At 43.8% G+C, this 22,536-nt stretch overlaps 1 protein-coding gene across 1 annotated transcript in view; it reads right to left on the bottom strand.

Moving 5' to 3' along the window:
- Positions 1-11,650: 11,650 nt before the first annotated feature.
- Positions 11,651-22,536, bottom strand: part of LAMC1 (laminin subunit gamma 1) — a 125,618-nt gene continuing 114,732 nt past the window's right edge. The window contains exons 23-28 of the mRNA XM_082702879.1: positions 22,139-22,288; positions 21,771-21,885; positions 20,544-20,743; positions 19,078-19,236; positions 16,496-16,595; positions 11,651-14,672 (exon numbers count right to left, since the gene is read on the bottom strand). Of these exons, the coding sequence (XP_082559005.1) occupies positions 14,416-14,672; positions 16,496-16,595; positions 19,078-19,236; positions 20,544-20,743; positions 21,771-21,885; positions 22,139-22,288 (981 nt within the window). The 3' untranslated portion in view covers positions 11,651-14,415. The remainder of the gene's footprint in view (positions 14,673-16,495; positions 16,596-19,077; positions 19,237-20,543; positions 20,744-21,770; positions 21,886-22,138; positions 22,289-22,536) is intronic.

The raw sequence follows: 22,536 nt of genomic DNA, 5'->3' as shown, positions 1-22,536 counted from the left end.
TAGTCTCAGAGCTTTAAGTGTATCTGCCGACTTTCAAATTTCTATCTTTAGCCTGCTTGCACAGCACCTCTGAACTCCTAAGATCATGTTCAACTGCCTAATTGAAATCTACATTTGGTTGGGTAATTAACATCCCAGCTGTAATCCAGAGTTCCTGATACTCTGCTCTCAGACCTCCTTTTCTGCCTCAGTCTTCCCTCTATGGAAAGGCCTGAAAATGAGTAAGGAATAAAAAGTAAAACAAGTGGCATGTTCAGCCCAAGCACGGTAAAGTCATTCTTGACTCTTCTCTTTTTCTCGCAGCAAATCTTGCCGCTCTACCATCAGATCATGATAGGAATTGGACCACTTCCATCACTTCTCATCACTTCCATCACTTCCACTGTGATCACCGTAATCCAAACCCCCTCATCTTTTGCATACATTATTGTGATCGCCTCCTGTCTCATCTCCTTCCTTTTGCCTTTGGCCACCTTTAGTCTAAACACAACTGCCAGGCTATTCCTATTATGGTATAATTCAGATCTCACCTTGCCTTATTACAAAAGCTCCTAGGTACCCCATCTCTTTCTGAGTCGAAGCCCAAGTCCCTGCTTTGGCCTCAGGGTCTCACATGATGTGCCCCCCCCCCCCACATCATCACTTCACTGTCCTCCTTCTCACTCACGCCCAGCCACATGGCTGGTTCCACTCTGGGACTTGTGTGATATCTTGTGTCCCTACCCGGAATGTGCTTTCTCCAGATATCTGTAGGGTTCTGGGTTTACTCAGACGCTGTCTTCTTTGTGGGGCTTTCTCCGCCATCTTGTATCAAATTGCAAGGTCCACCCCACCCCCTAAACCCTCCTTCTTTCTCTCTTCCCTGCTTTGTTTTTCTCCATAGAACTTTCTGCCCCACCAAACACTGGTGCCACATAGAGGCAGTATAATGTGGTGGCTGAGATCAGGTGGTTGAGACCAAGTCAGTTTGCCTGAGTTTGAGTCCGGGCTTGTTACTTAGCAAGTAGTCAAGACAGAATCTCTCTACGCTTCCTTTTCATCGTCTACAAAATGGGAATAATCAGAGCACCAACGTCATCAGTTTATAGGCATAAGATTTATAAAGTTCTTAGACCTGCACCTGGAACATATTAAGTGCTACACAATTAGCTAATATTTACAGATTTTATTCATCTTTTGTTTATTATTATGTCTCCACAACTAGAACATAAGTCCCCTAGGAGCAGGGGGTTTTGTTGTTTCACACACTGCCCTATCCCTACTACCTTGGGCAGGGCCTCACACGGAGGTTCTCAGTATGCAAGTGCAGAAAGGTCACTAAAGTTTCTTAGATACTTAAGAGTCAATAAATAACACTCGTTTAAAACTTGCTTAATATAACGATGCCCGTATGAATATTGCAGATGTTGACGTGGGCCTAGATAATTTGTGTAAATCATTCACAGGTGGTGAGCTTTTCTCCTAGGTTCCTTATGAAAGTCACAGAATGGACTCTCAGTGTGCTAGGCAGGCTTGCCTTGGTTTTATTTTAGTCCTAAATAACTATCAGAAATCATTTTCTTTTGATAAAAGTAACTCATTGAGGTCTTCTAGTCCTTTATTCAGTATTTTCCAGTCTGAAGATTCTTCAATGTGCCACTTAAGAGAGCAAAAATCCACAGGTTTCCCCAGAGTCCCCAGTGAAATGGATCCCCTAAATAGAGGACAGTGTTCCTCTGCATCCGCTGACAGGCTCCGGAAGTACAGACGCAGAAGGGTAAGCTGAAGAGTTCAGCTCTTTGGCGGGCCTGGCTGGCTTAGCTGGTTGAGCATATGATGCTTGGACTTAGGATTGTAAGTTCGAGACCCATGTTGAGTATAGAGATTATTTAAAAAATAAATAATTTTTTTCGAGAAAGAGTTCACATCTTTTGGCAGGACTGCAAAATAGGTGAAGGGGAATGAGAATACACTTATCCTGATAAGCATTAAATAGAACACTCTGTGTTAACTAGAATAAAAAAAAAAAAAAAAGAGTTCAGCTCTTTCAATGCATTTAAATAGCAGTGTTTTTGTTGTCATTACTGTTTGTTTTGTTTTAATAAAAAGCAAACAGCATCAAGTCCTGACTGAAATATCAGGGTCTGTGTCTTTGCTGTCCCAAGTTTATGTTCTGTTCAGCGCGATGCCTGCTTAGAGCGGGCTTGGGCCACAGGGCATCTCAAAATGACTCCAGTCCACAAGACTGTCTCTGGTGTGCAATTTCCCGAGGACAGACGTGATTGAAATTCTATTTTAACAAGTCATCTTTAAAAAACTGAGTTTTGGGGGCGCCTGGGTGGCTCAGTGAGTTAAGCCTCTGCCTTCGGCTCAGGTCATGATCTCAGGGTCCTGGGATGGAGCCCCACATCAGGCTCTCTGCTTAGCAGGGAGCCTGCTTCCTCCTCTCTCTCAGCCTGCCTCTCTGCCTACTTGTGATATCTCTCTGTCAAATAAATAAAATCTTGGAAAAACAACAACAACAACAACAACTGAGTTTTGCCTCTTCCGGGTTTGAAATTAAGAGGTTTAACGAAAAGATCTGGAAGGCTCTGCCCAGTCGAGCCATTCACCATCGCTGCAGTGAATTCCTGCCTCGGGGTGCTCTTTCTTCCTCTGGCAAAAGTCTGATTCTGCAGCCTCTGGGCACACTCTGCAGAGCCTGGCACTCCCCTTAGAGCCGCACCCGCTGTCGTCATGCAGTGAGCACACCGAACAGGTTCTCCTGGCCAGACGGCCGCTGAGGTGTCTGCCGTGGAGGGGAAGTACAGTCATGCACACACCCAATGACACAGTGACATAAAGGAAGCAAATGTCCTGCCTTACCCTGGCTGAAAATAAATACAGTCACGGCTTGGACGTGGACTTTCCAGGTGGAAGGAATGGAGCTCACGGGCCCCTTTCTGGCCCACACTCACTCTTTGCATTTGTGATCTATATTAAAAAAAATTTTTTTTAAAGATTTTTATTTATTTATTTGACAGAGAGAGAGATAACAAATAGGCAGAGAGGCAGGCAGAGAGAGAGGAGGAAGCAGGCTCCCTGCTGAGCAGAGAGCCCAATGTGGGGCTCGATCCCAGGACCCTGAGATCATGACCTGAGCCACAGGCAGAGGCTTAACCCACTGAGCCACCCAGGCGTCCCTGATCTATATTTTTTAAAAGAGGACCCCAAGAGGAAACCAGAGAGCGAGAGACAAACCATAAGAGACTCTTAATCTTAGGAAACAAACTGAGGGTTGCTGGAGGGGAGGGGGGGTGGGGGGACGGGGTAACTGGGTGATGGACGTTGGGGAGGGCATGAGTTGTAGTAAGCACGGGCTGTTACAGAACACTGATGAACCACACACCTGTACCCCTGAAACCGGTAACACATTATATGTGAATTAATTGAATTTAAATTTTTAAAAGTTCAAAAAAAATAGAAACATAAAAGACGACACCAAGTTGTACAAGCTTCCAGACACACAGACGCTTAGTTTACCTGATGATACTAAATGTTGTATTCTTTTACATACGTATCCACTGACTTGAACAATTCTGTAGGGTTGTGACAGCCCCATTTATAGAAAAAATAGGCAAGATTGAGAGACTTAGCTGAAGGCACACAGCTAGCTTGTCTATGAATTATAGCCACTCGGTAGGGACTGAGGTTCAAATTTAACTTCTTCTGATGTCTTTAGGTATATTTGTTGCTTATTCTAATTTCAAATACATCTCCCATGTTAAACGACTTGGCTCTCTTTTATTTCATGCTTGTGGAAATGTTCAGAACAAGCTTGCCAAATTCATAGCATTAGATAATTATGAATCCTAAAAAGTCTATTCTTTCCCATGATCTTTTGGCCTGTTCACATCTAGTGGATAGAAATGATTATTTAGAAGATCTTGTGAAAAGTGTAGAAAGAGATTGGAAACAAAAACACTTAATATTAAATTTTTAAAATAGATCTGTCAGCCTTCACCTACTTTTAATATTTATTTGTTTGTCTGTTTATTTATTAAAGAGGAGGAGAGAGAGACGCAGAAAAAGAGAGATCATGAGCTGGAGGAGGGACAGACGAAGAGGGAGAAGTAGAGTCCGTGCTGAGCAGGGAGCCTGATGTGGGCCTCAATCCCAGGATCCCGAGATCATGACCTGAGCCAAAGGCAGATGCTCAACCAACTGAACCACCGAGGTGCCCCCTTCACCTACTTTTTTAAAAGGCTTTTGTATTCCATAAGAGGAAAGTCTTGATTAATTAAACAATCTGATGTTTACATAATACTTAGAGTTTCTTAGTGTAAGTTTTAAGCACAGCAAAGAGTTAATACTGATCGTCTCTAACACTGTAATTAGCGTTTATTCTGAACATTCTTCCCAGCTCAAAGAGCTACGCAGCAAAGGTAGCTGAAAGTAAAAATGATGCCTGGTGGAGTCCAACACACAGACACATAAGACATAACTGCCGAGAACCGATTCACAGCACTCTCTAATTCTCTAGCCAGCATCAGAATCCCCGGAGGGGGCTTGTTAAGACACAGATTACCCTCTCTCCCCTCTGCCCCTGAATTTCTGATTCAGTAGGTCTGAGGTGGTGTCAAGAATGTGCATTTCTAAGAAGTTAACAGGCGAGGCAGATGTTGCTGGCTCTAGGACCTCACTTTGAGTACAGCTGTTCTAGGAGAACTCCTGAGTCCACAATCCTATGGGAATACAAGCTTCATTTTATTACATATTCAACCCTCACCAAACTCAGCACAAAAGCACAGAAGAGTCCACAATAGTTTTTGCCAGCCATGCCTTAGAATCTAGTAAGATACCGATAGACTGAGAGGGTGGTGGGGTTATGGACACTGGGGAGGGTTTGTGCTATGGCGAGTGCTGTGAAGTGTGTAAACTATTCACAGACCTGGGGCTAATAATACACTATATGTTAATTTTTAAAATTTTTGAAAAAAACAAATATCAAACCAAGGAAGAATATTTTGTGGCAGATGATGTATACAATAAAATCCATGTTGGATTACTTAAACCTGAAAGAAAAAAAGATACCAATTGACTATCAATAGTTTGTAACTGCTCTTTTTGGTTTCAACATGGCAAGATCTTTCTAGTTTGGGCTCTGATTAATAACTGGGCACTTCTGTAGAGCCTCAATAAATGGTGAGAGTTTGAAATAATGAAATAATTTGCTGTGTCATTGGTCTTATGAGATGATAGCCAGCAATAATCAATCGAAAAACCCGGAACACACAAAACAGAGCCTGTGGAATGCAAGAGTTCTCCATGTGATCAGAGACTACAGTGCTGGGGTTCCAGAACATCTTCAATATACAGAGAGCAATGGACGGGAGGAAAACACAACCACGCAACTGCCTATCACTGAATTTGCTGTCTGCATTTTCATATCTGGATCAATGTCCCCAAGCCCATCTCCCACATCAGATTCTCTTCAACACAGCCAAATATACAAATCTAGATCATACAAATATAATTTGTCCTTTACAGGCTTAGCAAAAAGAACAGTCCTGAGCATTCATTTACTTTAATGAATAAATCAGTGTACTAACATTAATAGGTAATGTTCCTAGGCAACACGCTCACATACTCCTATTTAAAGAGATAAGCCTTCCTCTTTTTTTTTCCTTTTTTACTATTTTTTATGTTTTGTTTTTTGCTGCTTCCCTTACTTAAACAGATTTCTCAAAGTAGGGAAGATTGCCTTTGTCACAGCATAAAACCCAAGCGTACCGGTACCAGGTAGGCTGCAGGAACAATGAGCGCTCCAAAAATATTTGTCAATAATGCATAAAATAGGCAATCATCCATGGGAGAGAATAGGCCATGTTCCCCAAAGCCAAGTAGCCTAATAAACAATTTGCTCAAAATTCAGCATCATTTTTGAGAGTTTTTCATCAATTTGCATGACCCATTTTCGTTGTTGGATCTTGGCATTTGGGGAATTAATGAAACCTGGTTTTGCTCCTTGGAGAGGTGGCTGGTTCCAGGATTATGGAAGAGGAAAGACGAAATGAGCCTGAAATGTCTTGATGTGCCAAAAGTAAGATAATGCTCAAAGAACGAGGAAAATTATCAAAAGGTCACAGGGGTCAGCTTGAGCTGTTCCAACCAGCCAAATAAGGGACATTTAAGGATCAAAATAAATATTGAGAACAGCCTATTGTAACTCATTAAATAAAAGAGGAATCTATAAATCTAATATGAAGATCTGACATAAAAAGTGGGGGAGGAGAAACTACCTCTCAGTTTAATGCCAACTGATAAATATAGAAAGAATGATGGAATTAGAAAATCTCCCTCTGGCAGCCTCACCAGTAGATGCTAAAACTAGTGGGGAAGAGTGTAAAGAGCAACAAGATATTTATAGAGCCTCAAAGTATGTCCTCATAAGATACTTATTAATCACAAAGTGTTACCGAGTAACTTTGCAGTGGAGAAATCTGGGACGCACCTGCTGATCAGCCGGCACAGTGACCACTGCCAGCAATGACTTCTGCGCCTCCCAGTAGGATATACTGAAGAGAATTCAGCATCACTTCCCTGATCTCGCTGTCAAAGTGCACAACCTGAATCCCATCAAGAGAAAACATCAAAGGAACCAGACTGAAGAACATGCTACAAAAGAACTTTTTTTTGTTTTAAAGTCAACATCAGGAAATATAAAGGAAGAATCAGGAAATGCTCCAGAGTAAAGGAAATAAAAGAGACATGACAACTGAACACAGAGTTTCAGATTTTTTTTTTTTTAGATTTTATTTATTTATCTGACAGAGAGAGATCACAAGTAGACGGAGAGGCAGGCAGAGAGAGAGAGAGAGATTGAGAGAGAGGGAAGCAGGCTCCTGTTGAGCAGAGAGCCCGAGATTTTTTTCTTTTTTAAAAAGATGTCACTGGAACAAATGGTGTATTCGTTTTCTATGGCTGCACAACAAATTACCCCAAATTCAGTGGCTTAAAATGATGCAGTTTTGTTGTCTTCTATTTCGGTAGGTTAAAAGTCTGATGGGGATCTTCCTGGGTTCAAGCTCGGAGCGTCAGCAGGGTAGTGTTCCCTGTCTGGAAGCCCGAGGGGAGAATCTCTTCCTTTGCCTCTTGGACCTTTTCAAGGTTGCCCACATCCCTGGCTCCTGCCTCCTCCTCCATCTTTAAGCCCCGAAAGGTAGGCTGAGTCCCCGTCTCATTGCATCACTCGACCTTCTCTTCTGCCTCCCTCCTCTAATTATAAGAATCCTTATGATTCTATTGGCTTACCCAGATAACCCAGGAGAATCTGTTTTAAGATCGTCTGATTCACTACCTTAATTACATCAGAAACCTTAATTCCCCTCTGCCATGCAACCTCACACATTCACCGGTTCTGGGGATTAGGATGTGGACTTCTTTCAGGGGCCATTATTCTGCCTACCACAATGATGCAGTCTGAATAATGGCTGTGGATAAGATAATCATATTGTATCGATGGTAATATCCTGATTTTTTTTTTTTTAGAGATTTTATTTATTTATTTGACAGAGAGCGAGATCACAAGTAGCAGAGAGTCAGGCAGAGAGAGAGGGGGGAAGCAGGCTCCCTGCTGAGCAGAGAGCCCGATAGAGGGCTCAATCCCAGGACCCTGGGATCATGACCTGAGCCTAAGGCAGTGGCTTAATCCACTGAGCCACCCGGGCGCCCCGGTAATATCCTGATTTTGACAATCGTGCTGCAGTTACGTAAGAAAGTTCCCTGTCTTTAGGAAACATACATTGAAAAGTGTTTATGGGTAAAAGGGCATCATATCTGCAACTTAAAACAGTTCTTTCCACATAGAGCAAGAGTGAGAGCAGAGAAAAAGCAAATGTAATAAAATATGAACATTTGAGGAACCTGAGGAAAGAGTGTTGAAGAACTTTTTATGCTACCCTTACAATGTTTCTGTAGGTCTGAAATGAGGCAATAAAAATTTTTAAATGTAATCTTTATAAATAAATTTTCTATTTCTAATAAATACTTCAATTTATGGCATATTGTTATGAATGACGTTAATTCTGATGGAGCTTTAAAAAAATCTCTTGAAAATTTCAGGACATTTTAGCAAGTTGTTTAATGACATTCCTTGTAGTTAATTATGAACATGTTACTCACTGGGCAGTCTTGGATCATATTACGAAAGTAAAATCAACTATCCACACTCCTGTTGTCCCACACCTTGGATATTAACGCTGAATATTTTTCATTTTGCTTTAAAATTCAGTATTACTTTAAAAATGGAGTCTGGAAAAAGAAGCTTCTTTAAAAGCAGGCAAAAGACCATAGTTAAGTCTTCTACCAAGAGCAGTTTCTTAGTTTTGATAAATATACCATGGTTCTATCAGATGTTAACATTAGAGGAAGCTAGAGGAGCCAGCTCTATGCTCCTTATCCCTGAGGCTAAGTAAGAGAAGAGAAAGAGAGGGGAAAGCCACAAGCAACGAGAGAGGGGTGTGAGCTATGTGGGGCATATAGACCCAGATGCTGAAAGTCAATTGCATTGCAAGTAATAATTCTGCCACTGACTGGTTCCTTAATATGGGGCAAGTTACTAATATAATTAAATTCTGCCTTGATCTATCCGAAGAAGGGATTTGAAGAACCTTATTATAAAGTACATGTACTAAGAGAGGTTCTTAAAAGGAAAATGGATCAAAGTTATGAGAGAATAGAACAACAGGCTAAAACAGTGGTTAGGGTGATGGGGCAGCAAACCATGGTTGCATTTCCTCATTGGCCAAATGAATACCCTCATCAAATCAAGGGCAAATGAAAGGAAATAATCATGAAGGCACCTTGCAAAACATAGTGTGCGGTGCAATATATCTTAGTAGTGTGAGTCCTTCCCCAGTCCTTCAGAAACGTAAGGAGGGCAACCTGTCTGAAATCTGTGTGGCAAAACCCATCTCTCTGGCCAGGTCTGAGCCTCCGTATCACTCCGAGCGAGACAGCGCAGACAGCAGACTGTCTGAGCCAAGAGGAACGAGCAAGTTGCAACACAAGCTTCTCTGACCTGGTAGACATGTAATCACTGAAATCACAGTTGTTTCTCCCGAGACTTTATCTGGACGCTGGCTCAGCAACCCAGAAACGTGTAATCCACACCAGGACAGCACATCTTCCCGCAGACATTTCTGCTCATGGCTGGACTCGAGCTTACTTGGTACTAACCTCAACTTAGGAACCATGCTCATGAGGAAGGAAACACCCATACAAAGAAGGGCTGGGGATCACCGGAGAGAGTGGGAAAATCGGATTCCACATCCTGGAAGGCAAGTGCAGAATATTCAGAAAGAAGTTGCAGTAGATATCTTTTCTCTAAATATATATATATTTCTCTAAATATATATATATTTCTCTAAATATATATATATATATATATATTTATATATAAATATAAATGCATTGACAAGCATCCATAAACCCAATTTCTGCTCACGCAGGGGAAAAGTAGCGGAAATGGGAGAATAGGCAATCATCTAAATCAATCTAAAGGTCGATTTTACCTTTAGACCATTTAGAAAACCCAGGGCCCACTTCCTGTATGTGGACAGAAATACACAGACCTGGATCTTGGGGAGTAGTAGGGAGGCTGGGGGGAAAGGTCGGTGAGAGACACCTGATCAATAAACATGTGGCAATGCCGGAAGCCAGTACAAGGCTTGGCGTTGGGGGTGGGTGGACACAAGGAAGGACTGACCAATGTCAACAGAGCAAGGGACACCTTGACCCCAGGCTCACCTGTAACAGAAAGGAGAAAGAAAACCATTGGCAGGCAGAAGAGTTAAAGAAAAGACATGTTACAACAACATTGGAAATGTTGAGGTTTCTCTTCTTTGAATTCCCAACCAGGAACTTTTTATATTTGACTTCTGTTAAATATTTCCTTTTCTTGAGCATATCATAATTTTTTTAAAAAAGATTTTATTCACCTAGCTGAGAGAGAGACAGTATGAGTAGGTGGGGGCAGAGGGAGCAGACCCCCCACGGAGCAGGGAGCCTGAAGTGGGGCTAAGGACCCTGAGACCAGGACCTGAGCCCAAAGTGTCCGACTGAGCCACCCAGGTACCCCGCATATATTTAATTTGTTTATAATATCATTTGCGTAGAAGGCACTCGAGCTGATAACTTCTGAAACCAGGTTTCCATGCTTCTGGAGCCTCTGATAGATTATTGACTAGGAAGTTTCTTATTTTTCAGTCCAATGATTAGTGTCTCCTTCATTTAACCCTGCTTAGTGTGAACAGTCAAAATTACCTGCTATGTACAACTGTTTTGTTTCTGGTCCCCTGGGGAGATGTGAAATGTGCCCTGGAATGGGTCCTTCCTCACCCTACAAAGCAGGTACCATCTGCCTTTCTACTTGGTGGTTCTCCCGGGTGCAGAAATCCTCTGCAGCCATTCCATTTTGAGCTTGGTGATGTGGGGCTGGTGAATTCAGACTTATCGGGGGCTTACTTTAAGTAGTAAATCTTTGGGGATATTTTGAACCAGATTATGCCGATACCAACTTTGGAGAAACTGCTAACCCTAAACTAACAAAAGGAATAGGAGCAAATTTTTAAAATCCCACTCACTACTTTAACTAGAGAGATGTCTTTGCCTGGCAGTCAGGTCCTATAGACGGCTTAAGAACAGGGTATGTGTGAAAGCTAGGAACTGGTGCCCTCTAAAGCTCTCTCCGAGCAAGTCCAATCGAGAGGAGTTCAGGTTTTTCCCAGGTGTCATCATAGTCACAAGGATTTAGAAGACCAGGAAGGTGGCGGGTCATCCGCAGGGACTCATGGCCATGAACCGAGCACTGAGGAGGAAACCGAAGCTGTCTCTGTACCCGCAACACTTCATCTGGCCTCAGGTCACTCCAGCCTAACCCTAACCCTAACCCTCTGGGTGGGGAGAGGCACGATGAGCTAATGGGCCCGCCGGCTCAGCATGTCACTTACTTCTATTCCCTTACACTGAGAGTGGTTTTCATCACCTGAAGAGACCCCCTTTAGCTGAAGTTATGGGCATAGTTAAAGGTAGAAAGACAACTTTTTACATACAGCTGCTACTTGAAGCAGCCCAGGTGATTTTAAAATCGTCTTCTGGTGTCACTAAGCAGGCATTTATCACACCCCAAGGGGTCGGGTACATGGCAGCCCGAGGGCCTGCGCCTGTCTTTGTAAACAGCCGTGTTGGACCGCAGCCACACTCGTTGGTTTACCCATAGTCTGGGCTGTTGTCGTGCCGCAGAAGTGAAGTCAGTGTAACAGAGACCGTAGGGCCTGCGAAGCCTACAGTATGTACAGTCTAGCTCTTTACAGAAAAAAGTCTGCCTGCCTCTGGACCAGACCAAAGTAGCCCCATCTGAGAAGGGAAAAGAAAAAAAAAAAAAAAAAATATATATATATATATATATATGTATGTGTGTGTGTGTGTTATTTGTATATATAACATATATATACACACATATATGTACATACAAATATAAACACACATGTAGAGCATGTAACCTGCACACATACTGGACTGTTCTCAAGAAAATAAGTCATCCAAAGAAGGTATTATGAGCAGCTTTCTCTTCATCATACCTTTCAAAACATCCTCTGTCCTCAGTACCACACTCAGGCCACACCAAATATAAAGGGTTACAAATATTCAGATTTTATTATAAATAAAATACTGGTTTTTTTTTTTAACATAAAAAAATGCCAAGTGTTGCATTTTATTCACCACCCTGGAGAGCAAGACTGTAGAGATTAAGGCAAACAGCTAGAGTGAAGGCACATACCAAAGGGCCACCGTTGGGGTTACAAGGAAGAATCCCAGGGCACAGCTGGACGCCCCGCCCCCGCCACGACACACAGCATTCTGCAGCAGCCGCCCTGTCGGTTTCGTTACATAAAATACAGGTAACTAGAACTATACAATAAAATAATGTATATTGCAGGAGTGTAATGCAGGTATTGTCTTATAAAGAGATTTTATTTTAAAAATAAAATTCTGTTTAAAAATATACTACACAGATGGAGAAGGAGAAAAGCAACAAAACAAAACACTCCAGATTTCACTGCAGCCTAAGACTGACTGGTGTGAGGCTGACCCCCGGGCTAGAGGGAAACTGTCCTGGCGGTTGATCTACGGTCCTTGTCCCGCAACCTTGAACAGAATGTCTCTGCTAGGAGGTGGCCACTTAACATGAGGAACCAGCTAGGAGATGCTGATGTGAAAACTTGGCAACAGAAGAGGCCTGAGAGAAGCAGCCGAGAGAAAGCCAGGGTGTGCCAAGTCAAAGCCTTTGGAGCCGACTCTGGTACTCCAGGAGGCGGCAAGGGGTGAACCCGGCCGCTCGGCCGCTGCCACTCCACCTGTCTGTCCACCATCCCTGAGGCCCTCTGAGCGCTCAGCGGTCACACACTCCCCCCCTCCAACGGGCCCGTCCAGCTCCCACCGTGGGAAAGGGCCTCTGCAGCTCATTCCCGGTTAGACCCACACTGATGCTGAAGATGCCATTCAGCAAAATGCGCTCAGATCTCGCCGCCGCCTGCGCGGGAGCGGGCCTGGGAACATCGGGCCGCAGTTTCGGGTCCCGGGCCGGCCCTGGAGGAGGGTGGGAGGCACCCCGCGGAGCGGCCGTGTGCGGAGGGAAAGCGGGTCGGCACTCGCGCTAGAAAATGAACACGTCCCGGACGCGAGGTGAAGGGCCGAGCGCGGAGACAGACGCCCAGGGAAGACCCGCAGACGGAAGGGAAGGAGGTCTACAGACACGCTGTGCCAGTGTCGGGGAAGAACGGGGTGAAAAAGTGAACAGACAGTGCCATTCTAGAAATAGGACCAAGTATATTTACATAAATTCCTTACTCTATAATCATGATAAACAAAAAAAAAAAACATTCACACAAAAATATAAATTTGAAATAATTAATAGCACCAGTGTGTCAGATAATAGTTTCTTTCCCCCCCGCTACGCAAAGTACAAAGTTGCATAGTGTTAAAGGCTATATATGTTTCTCGAAGGTGGGTTGGGAGGAGGAAGGGGTTGTGTGGCAGGGGAATCTTCACGCTGTGGTCTTGAGAGAGAACCACAGACCTGAGGATCCGAAGCCGAGAAGCTAGCTAGGCAACTCCACCTACGGGGCCTCCCTCTGCACCGAGAGGGAAGGTGTCGAGTGAGTCTGGGTCACAAAGTGCAGGAACTAGATGGTGCTGGCAGCTGTGTGGAAGATGGAGTGCAAGGGGTTGCCACCAGGAGTCGGCAGACTAGGTGTGTAGCGGGGTCCTAGAAGATGGGAACCTCAGAAGATAATTGAGCATAAGGGTCAAAGTGTCATCTCTCCCCAATGGAAGAAAAATGGATATACGGGATCCTGACCGTACAAGCTGCATCTCAGTTTTATCCCTTTGCTAGGAAAGACCAGGATAAGGCGGCTTGTTTCTTGTTGGTTTGTCAAGATCTTAGGGACCAACTGCTCTCTACCGGATACCAGCACTAGTTCCAAGACTAACACACTAAAAAAAAGCTCTAGGAATTAGTTTGATTTTGGGAAAACAAAAACAAAAACAAAACTTAGTGGTTATCATATCCCTATTTCTTCTGTATAAATTCCATTTCTAGGAATATCAGAAGATGTCTATTGGTGAGTGCGAGCTGCCCATCCAGATTTATCAGCTGCCCAAAGATCTGAAAAAAGTGTTATCTTCCTAGTCAACTATGAACATATGAGAAAACGTTCCGCCTACTTCCGCAGCCTCGTTCTCCCGGAGACTGTCAGGAACAATTGCATCCTTACCCATGGATGGCTCAGTGTCCTATTCTCAAAACAGCTAAAACAACTGACGATGGCTCCTGACATTCTAAGTGACCAATACCTTTGGCACAGGATGTTTATTTCCTTTTGCGTAAAAGGAGGAGGGGTAAGTAGATGTAGGTGCACTTTCTTTCTCGATAGATTGGATATACTGGCCATCACAACGCTACTACTTGTAGCCAAACTTTTCCTTCATAGAAACAAGAGTACTAAGACTGAGGAGGTTCTGTTGGTATCAGGGAGAAAGGGGAGGGCTCCTTGCTCAGCCCCGGCAGACAATGGTTCCCACGAAGTGTTTACACCACCGTATGATAATGTAAGACGCCACGTCCTCATGCGACTCAGAAGGGAAAGTGTGGGTAAGGGAGCGCCTTCCGTGGAAGAGAGACTATCAGATAAAACCCTTTGTTCCCGATTCGTGATGTCTGACTTGCTTCTCTTTAAGCTTTGTGAATTTTCCTGGTTCAAAAGGACAGTGGTGGAGAGCAGCAGAGAAGTGGGGGTCTGAAAAAAATGTAATCTTTGTGTTAAGGCACTCTGTGGCCTCACGAGAGCTCCCCGGTTGCGGGGTGCTGCCTTCCAGCCCTGAAAGATGGCGCTAGGGCTTTTCGATGGACGGGGTGTTGAAGCAGCCAGATGGTAAGGTCTTCTTGATGTCTTCCAGGTTGCGAATGTCCTTCATGATCTCCTCGATATCTCTGTTATAGTCCATGATGGCGGCCTCCTGCTTCCTGGCCTCGCTCTCCAGATCAGACACTTTCCGGTCGAGATCGCTGACTCTCATTTCATCTTTGGCTTTGTTCAAGGTGCCTTCGATCTCATTGAGCTTATTCAGATCTACCGTGTCCAGCTGCCCTGTAGAGTCAGAAAGGACACAGGAGGAAACAGATGCTTTCAGTAAGAATTACATCACTCTGCTAGCACTTGCACTAGTCTCTCGTATAAACAGAGCCAGCAGCTGCCACTATGCCATGGTGGCCTGCAAAGGGGACTTGTAGACCGTTCATGGCACGTAAGGGCATGAACAATGCAGAGCACATACAAACGCAGAACTAACTCAGCAAGGACAGGTCAGAGCATATAATGGATACTGGGCTGGTGTTTTGTCTGAGTAAACAGTTTTTGTGAAATGTTTAAATACACAGCTGCTGTGCTTGAGGTCTTAAGCCTCACCTGTGGGTTTGAAGGTCATCTGGTAACATAATACCATTTTCATGTTCATATATGTAAACTGTATGTCATTTCAATGCCATCTACTGAACATAAAAATCTTCAGGCTAGAATGCTAAGTCTTTGGCTCTTTAGCTTCCAGAGAGTCTGAGTTAGTTCTGGGGAGTTCTGTCCTGCCTTTAGGAGTTAGACACTATTTGGAGCCGTCCTATGGAAAATGGCCAAGGATGAAAATGTTGAAACAATTCCAGCAAAAGCTTCACTTTAAAATTAGCAAGAAAAGGGGGTTCTCCTGGAAAGGACTGTTTCCATAATTAATGAAAGCAGATGGCCATACAGTGCTCAAGACTTTATGCATACTGTACTTGGTAAAATTCTCACAAGACCATATTCCGCCAGTGATTCTCAGATGTTAAGTAATTTGCCCAAGTTTGCACAGTTTACAAGCCTACAAAATAAAGACTCCAACCCAAGCCAACTAACTTTAAAATTCAGCTCTTTCTGGCACAAAAAGCTGTATCTTCTAGCTCCTTTCATTTTAAAACCCATCTTACAGCACATAATTTATTATTCTTGATATTTGAGACAGATAAAAAATACACCCTCTCCCACCCTCCAAACAAAACAAACCAAAGGAACCAACCAAACAAACAAAAAACCCCAAACAAGGGATGCCTGGGTGGCTCAGTTGGTTAAGCAGCTGCCTTCGGCTCAGGTCATGATCCCAGCGTCCTGGGATCGAGTCCCACATCGGGCTCCTTGCTGAGCAGGGAGCCTGCTTCTCCCTCTGCCTCTGCCTGCCATTCTGTCTGCCTGTGCTCGCTCTCTCCCCGACCCTCTGATAAAAAAAAAAAAAAAAAATCTTAAAAAAAAAAAAAAAAAAAAAAAAACCCAAACAAAACACTGACCAAACCTTCAAGGCTAAAGCAGAATGCCTTGCCCTGAGGCTGTCAGGCTGCAGTGCCACCACTTTGTAATGGCGGCTGTGACAAGATCTGTCTTGTGACGAAGCCTGCTCCCCATCACACTGGATTAAAAGAGCATTTCAGCATCCTTGCGTTTCCTTGAAAAATCAAGCTTATTCTCTTTTTGACAAGCCATCACCTCATCAGATTCTCCTTTTAATGAGCAAATGAGCAGCATTCCAGGCAGGGAAGTCATCTCCAGTATCAAGTGCTCTCCCACGCTCCCGCTGAAATCCTTGACTTCAAACCCTGGAAAGATGCCCTGCTAGCAGGACGAACTAAGAACAGTCACCGCTCATCTATCTTAAACATCGGCCGCAAGCAAGCCACCTCAGAGTTCCTGGACTGTGGTCAGATTCCAGGACTCAGATCACATGCCCCGGAAGGACCTTGTAAGTTCTTGCTGAATTAATACAACCTTGAGCCCTGACTCAGTTCACACATGGTCACACTGTAGCATCTGCTTTTGTGTTGAGTGTATCGGACCCCAGCAGCAGCACCAAGAATCCGGAGGCCGCCCGCAGTGACTCTACGGCCACTTACCCAGCTGCTCCAGGAGCTCGTTGATCAGGTGGAGGAGGCTGGTAACGGAGTTTTTGGCCTTTCTGGCATTGATCTCGGCTTCCTGAGCAGCCTGCGAAGCCTGTACCGGGAAAAGGACAGATGATAGATGCCAACAGTTCTGACGGCGTGTGCTCATGTTCCTGAGATTTTTCCCCCCCAATCAGCCAGCAAGTCCAATTTTCACAGGCTTCCTCTTTCCTGACTCGTGAAATTACAGTCTCTTATTGTATGGGGCTTGGTTTGGTTTTGGCTTTTTTTTTTTTTTAGGGGTGGGGGGATGTCTTTTGATATATCTTCGTGGTGAAATGTTGCTATTTTTAATTCATAGAACAGCCACGAATAGGTAGTCTGCATATCTACGCTGACTGTATATTTCAACAAGGTGAATATCATCTACTTTTCTCACTTTCTCACTCAAGAACACATGGAAGTGGATTCGTGACCAAATTCATCAAGCAGAAACAAGGGATTTTTAAGGACAAGCATAAAAATGACGTTTTAGAACCAAAACATGTCCTTCAGGACACTCTTAGAGACTTGATTATTGGAAATGTCCTATTCTCAGCAAAAGTTTGTAATCAAGGGACACCTTTGTAGCACCCCTCCCCCTGTGAGTGCACACGCACACACACACACACACAAACCCGGGGGATACTGTTTACATTTTGTAAATCAACCAAAGGTAAATGTATTTGGGAAAATTCCATAAAACCTGAACAAATACCCTGTATGTGAGTCACAGGAAATGACAATGGAAGAGGAAGTGTCTGAGTATCAGAAAACAGATGCTCTCACAAATAAACCAGGTCAGGATAGAAGTGAGCGGCTTTGAGCTCCTCACCACAGAATTGTTTTCCCCAGTTTTTGGCTCAAGACACTGCAGCATTTTTGGATAGAAACAATGTAAGATTTTAAAAAAAGGAAATGTGTGAGGGGAAAAAAGAACTTCCCAAATGAACGCTGGATCTCCGCGGAAGTTGCAGCCAGTCTCACTGAGCCCTGACAGGCTTTTCTGTGCGTCCTGGGAGAGGCTGAGTGGCTTTGCCATGGGAGGCAGAGAGCGATGCTACTGCGTGCAACCCGCGGGCTCCAGCCTCCTCTTCCAGGACAACCATGAGCCTTTACTCTTCTGACAAAAGAAGTGATGTGACAGACTCAAACAACATGGGCTCGGTGCCGTGCCTTCAGGACTAACGTCCAGACACATGGGAAGGGTGCATGAGGCTGCTTTGTGTTTGTCAGAAGTTATTTACCAGAAAGAACAAAGATGGACGCTTTTCCACCCTCTCAGTGGAATCCATACCCTCTTTTCTGAAGCTCATCAAGAACATAGCCTTTTCCTCCTTTGCACAGGCTCTAAACCCACCATATTAAAAACCATATTAAAAACGAAATGCAGGGGTTCCTGGGTGGCTCAGAAAGTTAAGCCTCTGCCTTCGGCTCAGGTCATGATCTCAGGGTCCTGGGATCGAGCCCCGCATTGGGCTCTCTGCTCAGCAGGAAGCCTGCTTCCCCCCTCTCTCCCTGTCTGCCTCTCTGCCTACTTGATCTCTGTCAAATAAATAAAGAAAATCTTAAAAAAAAAACCAAAAACAAACGAAATGCAGAGACCCTCAGCACATACGAGAAATGGGTATTTTTTCCTATATGGGAATTTCTTTCTGAGCCATCCCTGGCCATAGAAAATCAAGACCGTCCGAAACAAAACCCAAAAAAGCGAACTAAAATAAAGTGTTTGCACGAGGGTGCTTCCTGTGACCACTTTCCTAGAGTCTTCTCTACCTAGATCAGCAGGGTTAGTATTTCTCCTTCCTGTCCCAAGGTGAAAATCAGCCAGAGTAAAAGGCCTGTTTTTCCACAAGAGTGGGAAAAGGGTCCCTTGCTTGGGCTGCAAGTGGACAATTAAACAAGTTCATTATGGTGACTGTAATCAGACTGAACTGCAAAGTTCTGTTTCCACTTTGAAAGCAACATATAACATACAACTGGAAAATGCACCCTTGTCCTTTCTTGGGCCATGCATTCCTCAGTCAGTTTTGTCACCAACAGTGTTGTGTATACACATCATCACAAAAGGTTAAAAAAAAAAAAAATTAAGTTAGATAGAAGTTTGGTATGATTTTGTCATCATCAAAAATGAAACACAAGAAACTGGTCTTTGTCTCGAGAAAGTAAGTTGCTGGGATAACAAGAGTAGGAAGGAAATTCATTAACTTTTCATTGTATTCCTTTTTATTTCTTTCTGATTTTATACCATGTATGAATCACCCATCCAAAAACACAACTACATACTTTTCAATGTCCTAAAACTTCAATGTGTAAAAAAGAATGTTTTGCTTTTAATGGAGAGAGGCTTTGGGACAGGACAATTGTGCAATAACCCCACAAGAGATCCAAATTCTTTGTGCTCTATGTAAGTTACTAACCCGATTCTTGGCCAGAAAACACAATGAAAATCAGAAGTCAACGTGAAAGAGACTCTTCTTAACAAGATGGAGAGACCGTTGTCATTAAACACCCTCCACTTTCTGCCCACGAGCGAACAGGCCCAAACTGCTTACCATCCCTGCCATCATCATATCCTGGTCAGCGTCCTCCTGTTTTTTCTTTAGCTCCTTTTCTGCTTCCTGTAGTTGTTTCAACATAGTGTTTACTTCGTTATCCAGGTCTGTAACTTCTGCAAAAGTCCTTTCGGCTTCTGCCTTGGTGCTCGTAGCGTTCTAGGCACACAATAAAGAACAACTAATGAAGAAAAGCTTTCCTCTTTCTAAGCTACATTCCCACACCTTTTATAATCTGTACAATGGTTCGAAAATATAACCCAGAAAGAACAGGGCAGGAAATGACAGTATATGCTGACTTAGAGTATCATTTATTTGGGTTCCAAACAACAGGAAGGAAAGAAAAGCTAGCGTTACCGCCTAACATAACAGCATTTTATATTTTATAAAACACTTCCATTTCTTTCCTCTTATTTGTCCTTAATACTTCTTGTTCTATCACTGCTGTTTTTAGTTGAGGTCACACGGCTAGCAAATAGAACACTTAGACTTCCCACCACATCATCCAGGTTAGACCCTGGATACATTCTCACCTCAAATGCAGTAGCCTTGTTCTACTTGGTCGTTCATCACAAGGTACAAAAAGACCGTGATCCTGGTGTAGGAGTGTTTTATAAAATATAATTAATCCTAAAACCAACTTGTTCTAAGCAAACTAAAAAATGTTTATTATTCTCAAACACATTATTTTGAGAATCTGTTCCAATCTCTCCTTTAAATAAAATAAACAGATTTATTCCTTTAAATAAGAAAAAGCCAGCTTAAAGAAATTATTCCTTAAGATGATCGTAGAAAGGGGGCGATACTTGGGCGGCTTGGCTGGCTAAAGCATCAGGTCACGATCTCAGGGTCCTGGGATGGAGCCTTATGTTAGAATCCATGCTCATTGGGGAGTCTGCTTCTCCCTCTGCCCCTTCCCCGCTCGTGCTCTGTCTCCCTCTCCAATAAATAAATAAAACCTTTTTTAAAAAAAAAAAAAAGGGAGAAAAAGAGATGAGAAGAAAGAATCCTAGCAGTGGCAGCTAATAAGATAGGGCTCAGATATAAAATATGCTCGAAAGAGGGGCCTGAGAGTTTTACGGACCTGGAACTCTACACAAGATTGGAAAAAAAGTAGCTGTCCATGTCAAAGAACTGTGTTTATCTGAGGAGAGTGTGGTTTTTTCATGCAGGGCACGCCACGGGCCCACGCAGCCATCCCCCTCCTCACCACGTGGACCCTGCCGTTGAGACAACAGCAGAAACGTTCAAGGGCCCTTTCAATGATTTCAATGACTCTCCCTCTTCGGTCAACGTACTTAACTACTCTAACTTCCCAGTAAAAAATGAACAAAGACAGTTTAAGATAATCTTACTGGAGTTGAGGAAGAAGCCTGCAAGGGCTTTTAGGGATCTGGAAAGAAACCAGAAGAGGACTAGAGGAACACAGGGACACAGACTGCTGGGGAGAAGGGCCAAGTGCACACCTTCTGGACGGCGCTGGCGATCCTCTCCGCCTCGTGGGCCTTGCTCTTGGCCTCGGTGGCGTCCGCGGCTGCATTGCCCAGCGCCAGCTGGGCCTCCCTCGTCTTCTCGTTGGCTTCCATTATCGTCTGGTTGATGGCAGGGATTCTCCTTAAAGCCTCCTCTGCAGCAGTCTTGTTATCGTTCACTCGCTGATCGAAATCTAAAATAAAGCAAGTTCAGGGAACGCATGTGAACCCGACTCGCGGCCAGCCAGAAGGAAACCCTTTAGGGAGCTGCAGCAGGATTATGTCTTACAAACAATGACCGTCAGGAGAGGAAAACGAAAAACAGCGCAGACGGCCTTGAAGGACGAAGCGCCCAGCTTCATGGATTCCTATGAAGAACTCATTTCTGGAACGAAGTTTATTTTTGTGCAAAGCAGTAAGTCTGCCGTTACTGCACGGCAACCAGTATTAAAAGCTGCAGTTTATTTAGTGTTCACTAAATAATGTGTTAGCTACTGAGTAAAGAAAGAGCTTTTTTATATGCCTGTGAGGCAGGCACTGGATCATTTTTACACATGAGAACTGGAGGTTAAAGAGGGAGATAATTTTCCCCCAAGGAGTCACAGAAGTACGAGGTGGATCAGGGATCCTCACCCAATCCCACTGATACCAGAGCCCATATAGCCAACTGTTATCTTGGAAAACTTCCATGTTTATAGACCCTACGGGCTATTTTAGCAGAGACAAGTCCAGGACCTGCCAGTGAATTGAGCCCATTTCTTTTTTCTTTTGGATGAGGACAGAAGGCACAAAGATTGAGATGCTACTGGCAGAGAAAATTAAAAATAATCTCCGTTTACCAACACGAACCAGCTAAACAGGCATATCTTGATAACACGAGTTATTCTAATATCAGAAAATTTCCTTGTTTTTGGTTTTATTTTCATACTGAGGTACAAAGGGGTAAAATGACATGAGCTCTCCGATATTTCTTTGAAATCCCTCAGTATAAAAAAAAGTAGGGTGGATGTTGGGAGGATGAAATTAATGAGTTAATGTAGTAAAAATCATTCCCTGTTGAACTGGATGATCGATTTAGGGGATCTGTTATACTCTCACCTTTCATACGGTGTATATTTTGAGAATCTCACGGTAAAAATTAAAAAAAAAAAAAAAAAAAAAAGGAAATCACCTTAGTGAAGAAAACCGAGAAACTGACACTACTATGTGAGTCTTTCATACCCTTCAGGTTGTTGAGGATGTCATTGGCTTCTTGTAACGTATTTCGTCCCTTTTTGGCAGCTTCTTCTGCAAGAGCCTTGGCAGCATCTGCCCGGGCTAGGAGCTGGTCAGCAGTCTGCAAACACATGGCAGGATCAGAGGACACACCCGCCAAGGTGACTCCCTTCTTCCTCCTACCAGACCAGACACCTCCCACCTTGCCAGCTGCCAGCATGGGGCAGCCGGGCCGGGGCTCCCCACACAAGTTTTGCCTCTGAATTCCTGAGGGCTGGGGGCCCCTGTGCTGGGTCACGTCACAGACACAGCTCACGCTGGCACAGTTCCAGAGCTGGCCTCAAGAGATGAAGCCACCTGCTAATCAGACCAACCTGCTGTTCAGTCTTTCCTTTCTCCAGAAGCTTCTTGACTTCAAGTTCCTTCCCTCTCATGTCCTCTCTGAGGTCCTCATAATCTTTTAATTTCTGGTCAATTAGACGGTCCAGATCCTCCGCTTCCTTCTTGATTTTATTTGCCTCACTCTGTGAAAAGCAAGTAAGGTTTTTTTTTTTTTTTTTTTTTTTTTTTTTTTTTTTAAAGATTTTATTTATTTATTTGACAGAGAGAAATCACAAGTAGACAGAGAGGCAGGTAGAGAGAGAGGAAGGGAAGCAGGCTCCCTGCCGAGCAGAGAGCCCGATGTGGGACTCGATCCCAGGACGCTGAGATCATGACCTGAGCCAAAGGCAGCGGCTTAACCCACTGAGCCACCCAGGCGCCCGCAAGTAAG

This window comes from Mustela nivalis (genome assembly GCF_964662115.1).
Source record: "Mustela nivalis genome assembly, chromosome: 16".
Lineage (NCBI taxonomy): Eukaryota > Metazoa > Chordata > Mammalia > Carnivora > Mustelidae > Mustela > Mustela nivalis.
The sequence above is the reverse complement of the archived record's forward strand: the minus strand, read 5'-3'. Positions and strand labels throughout refer to the sequence as shown.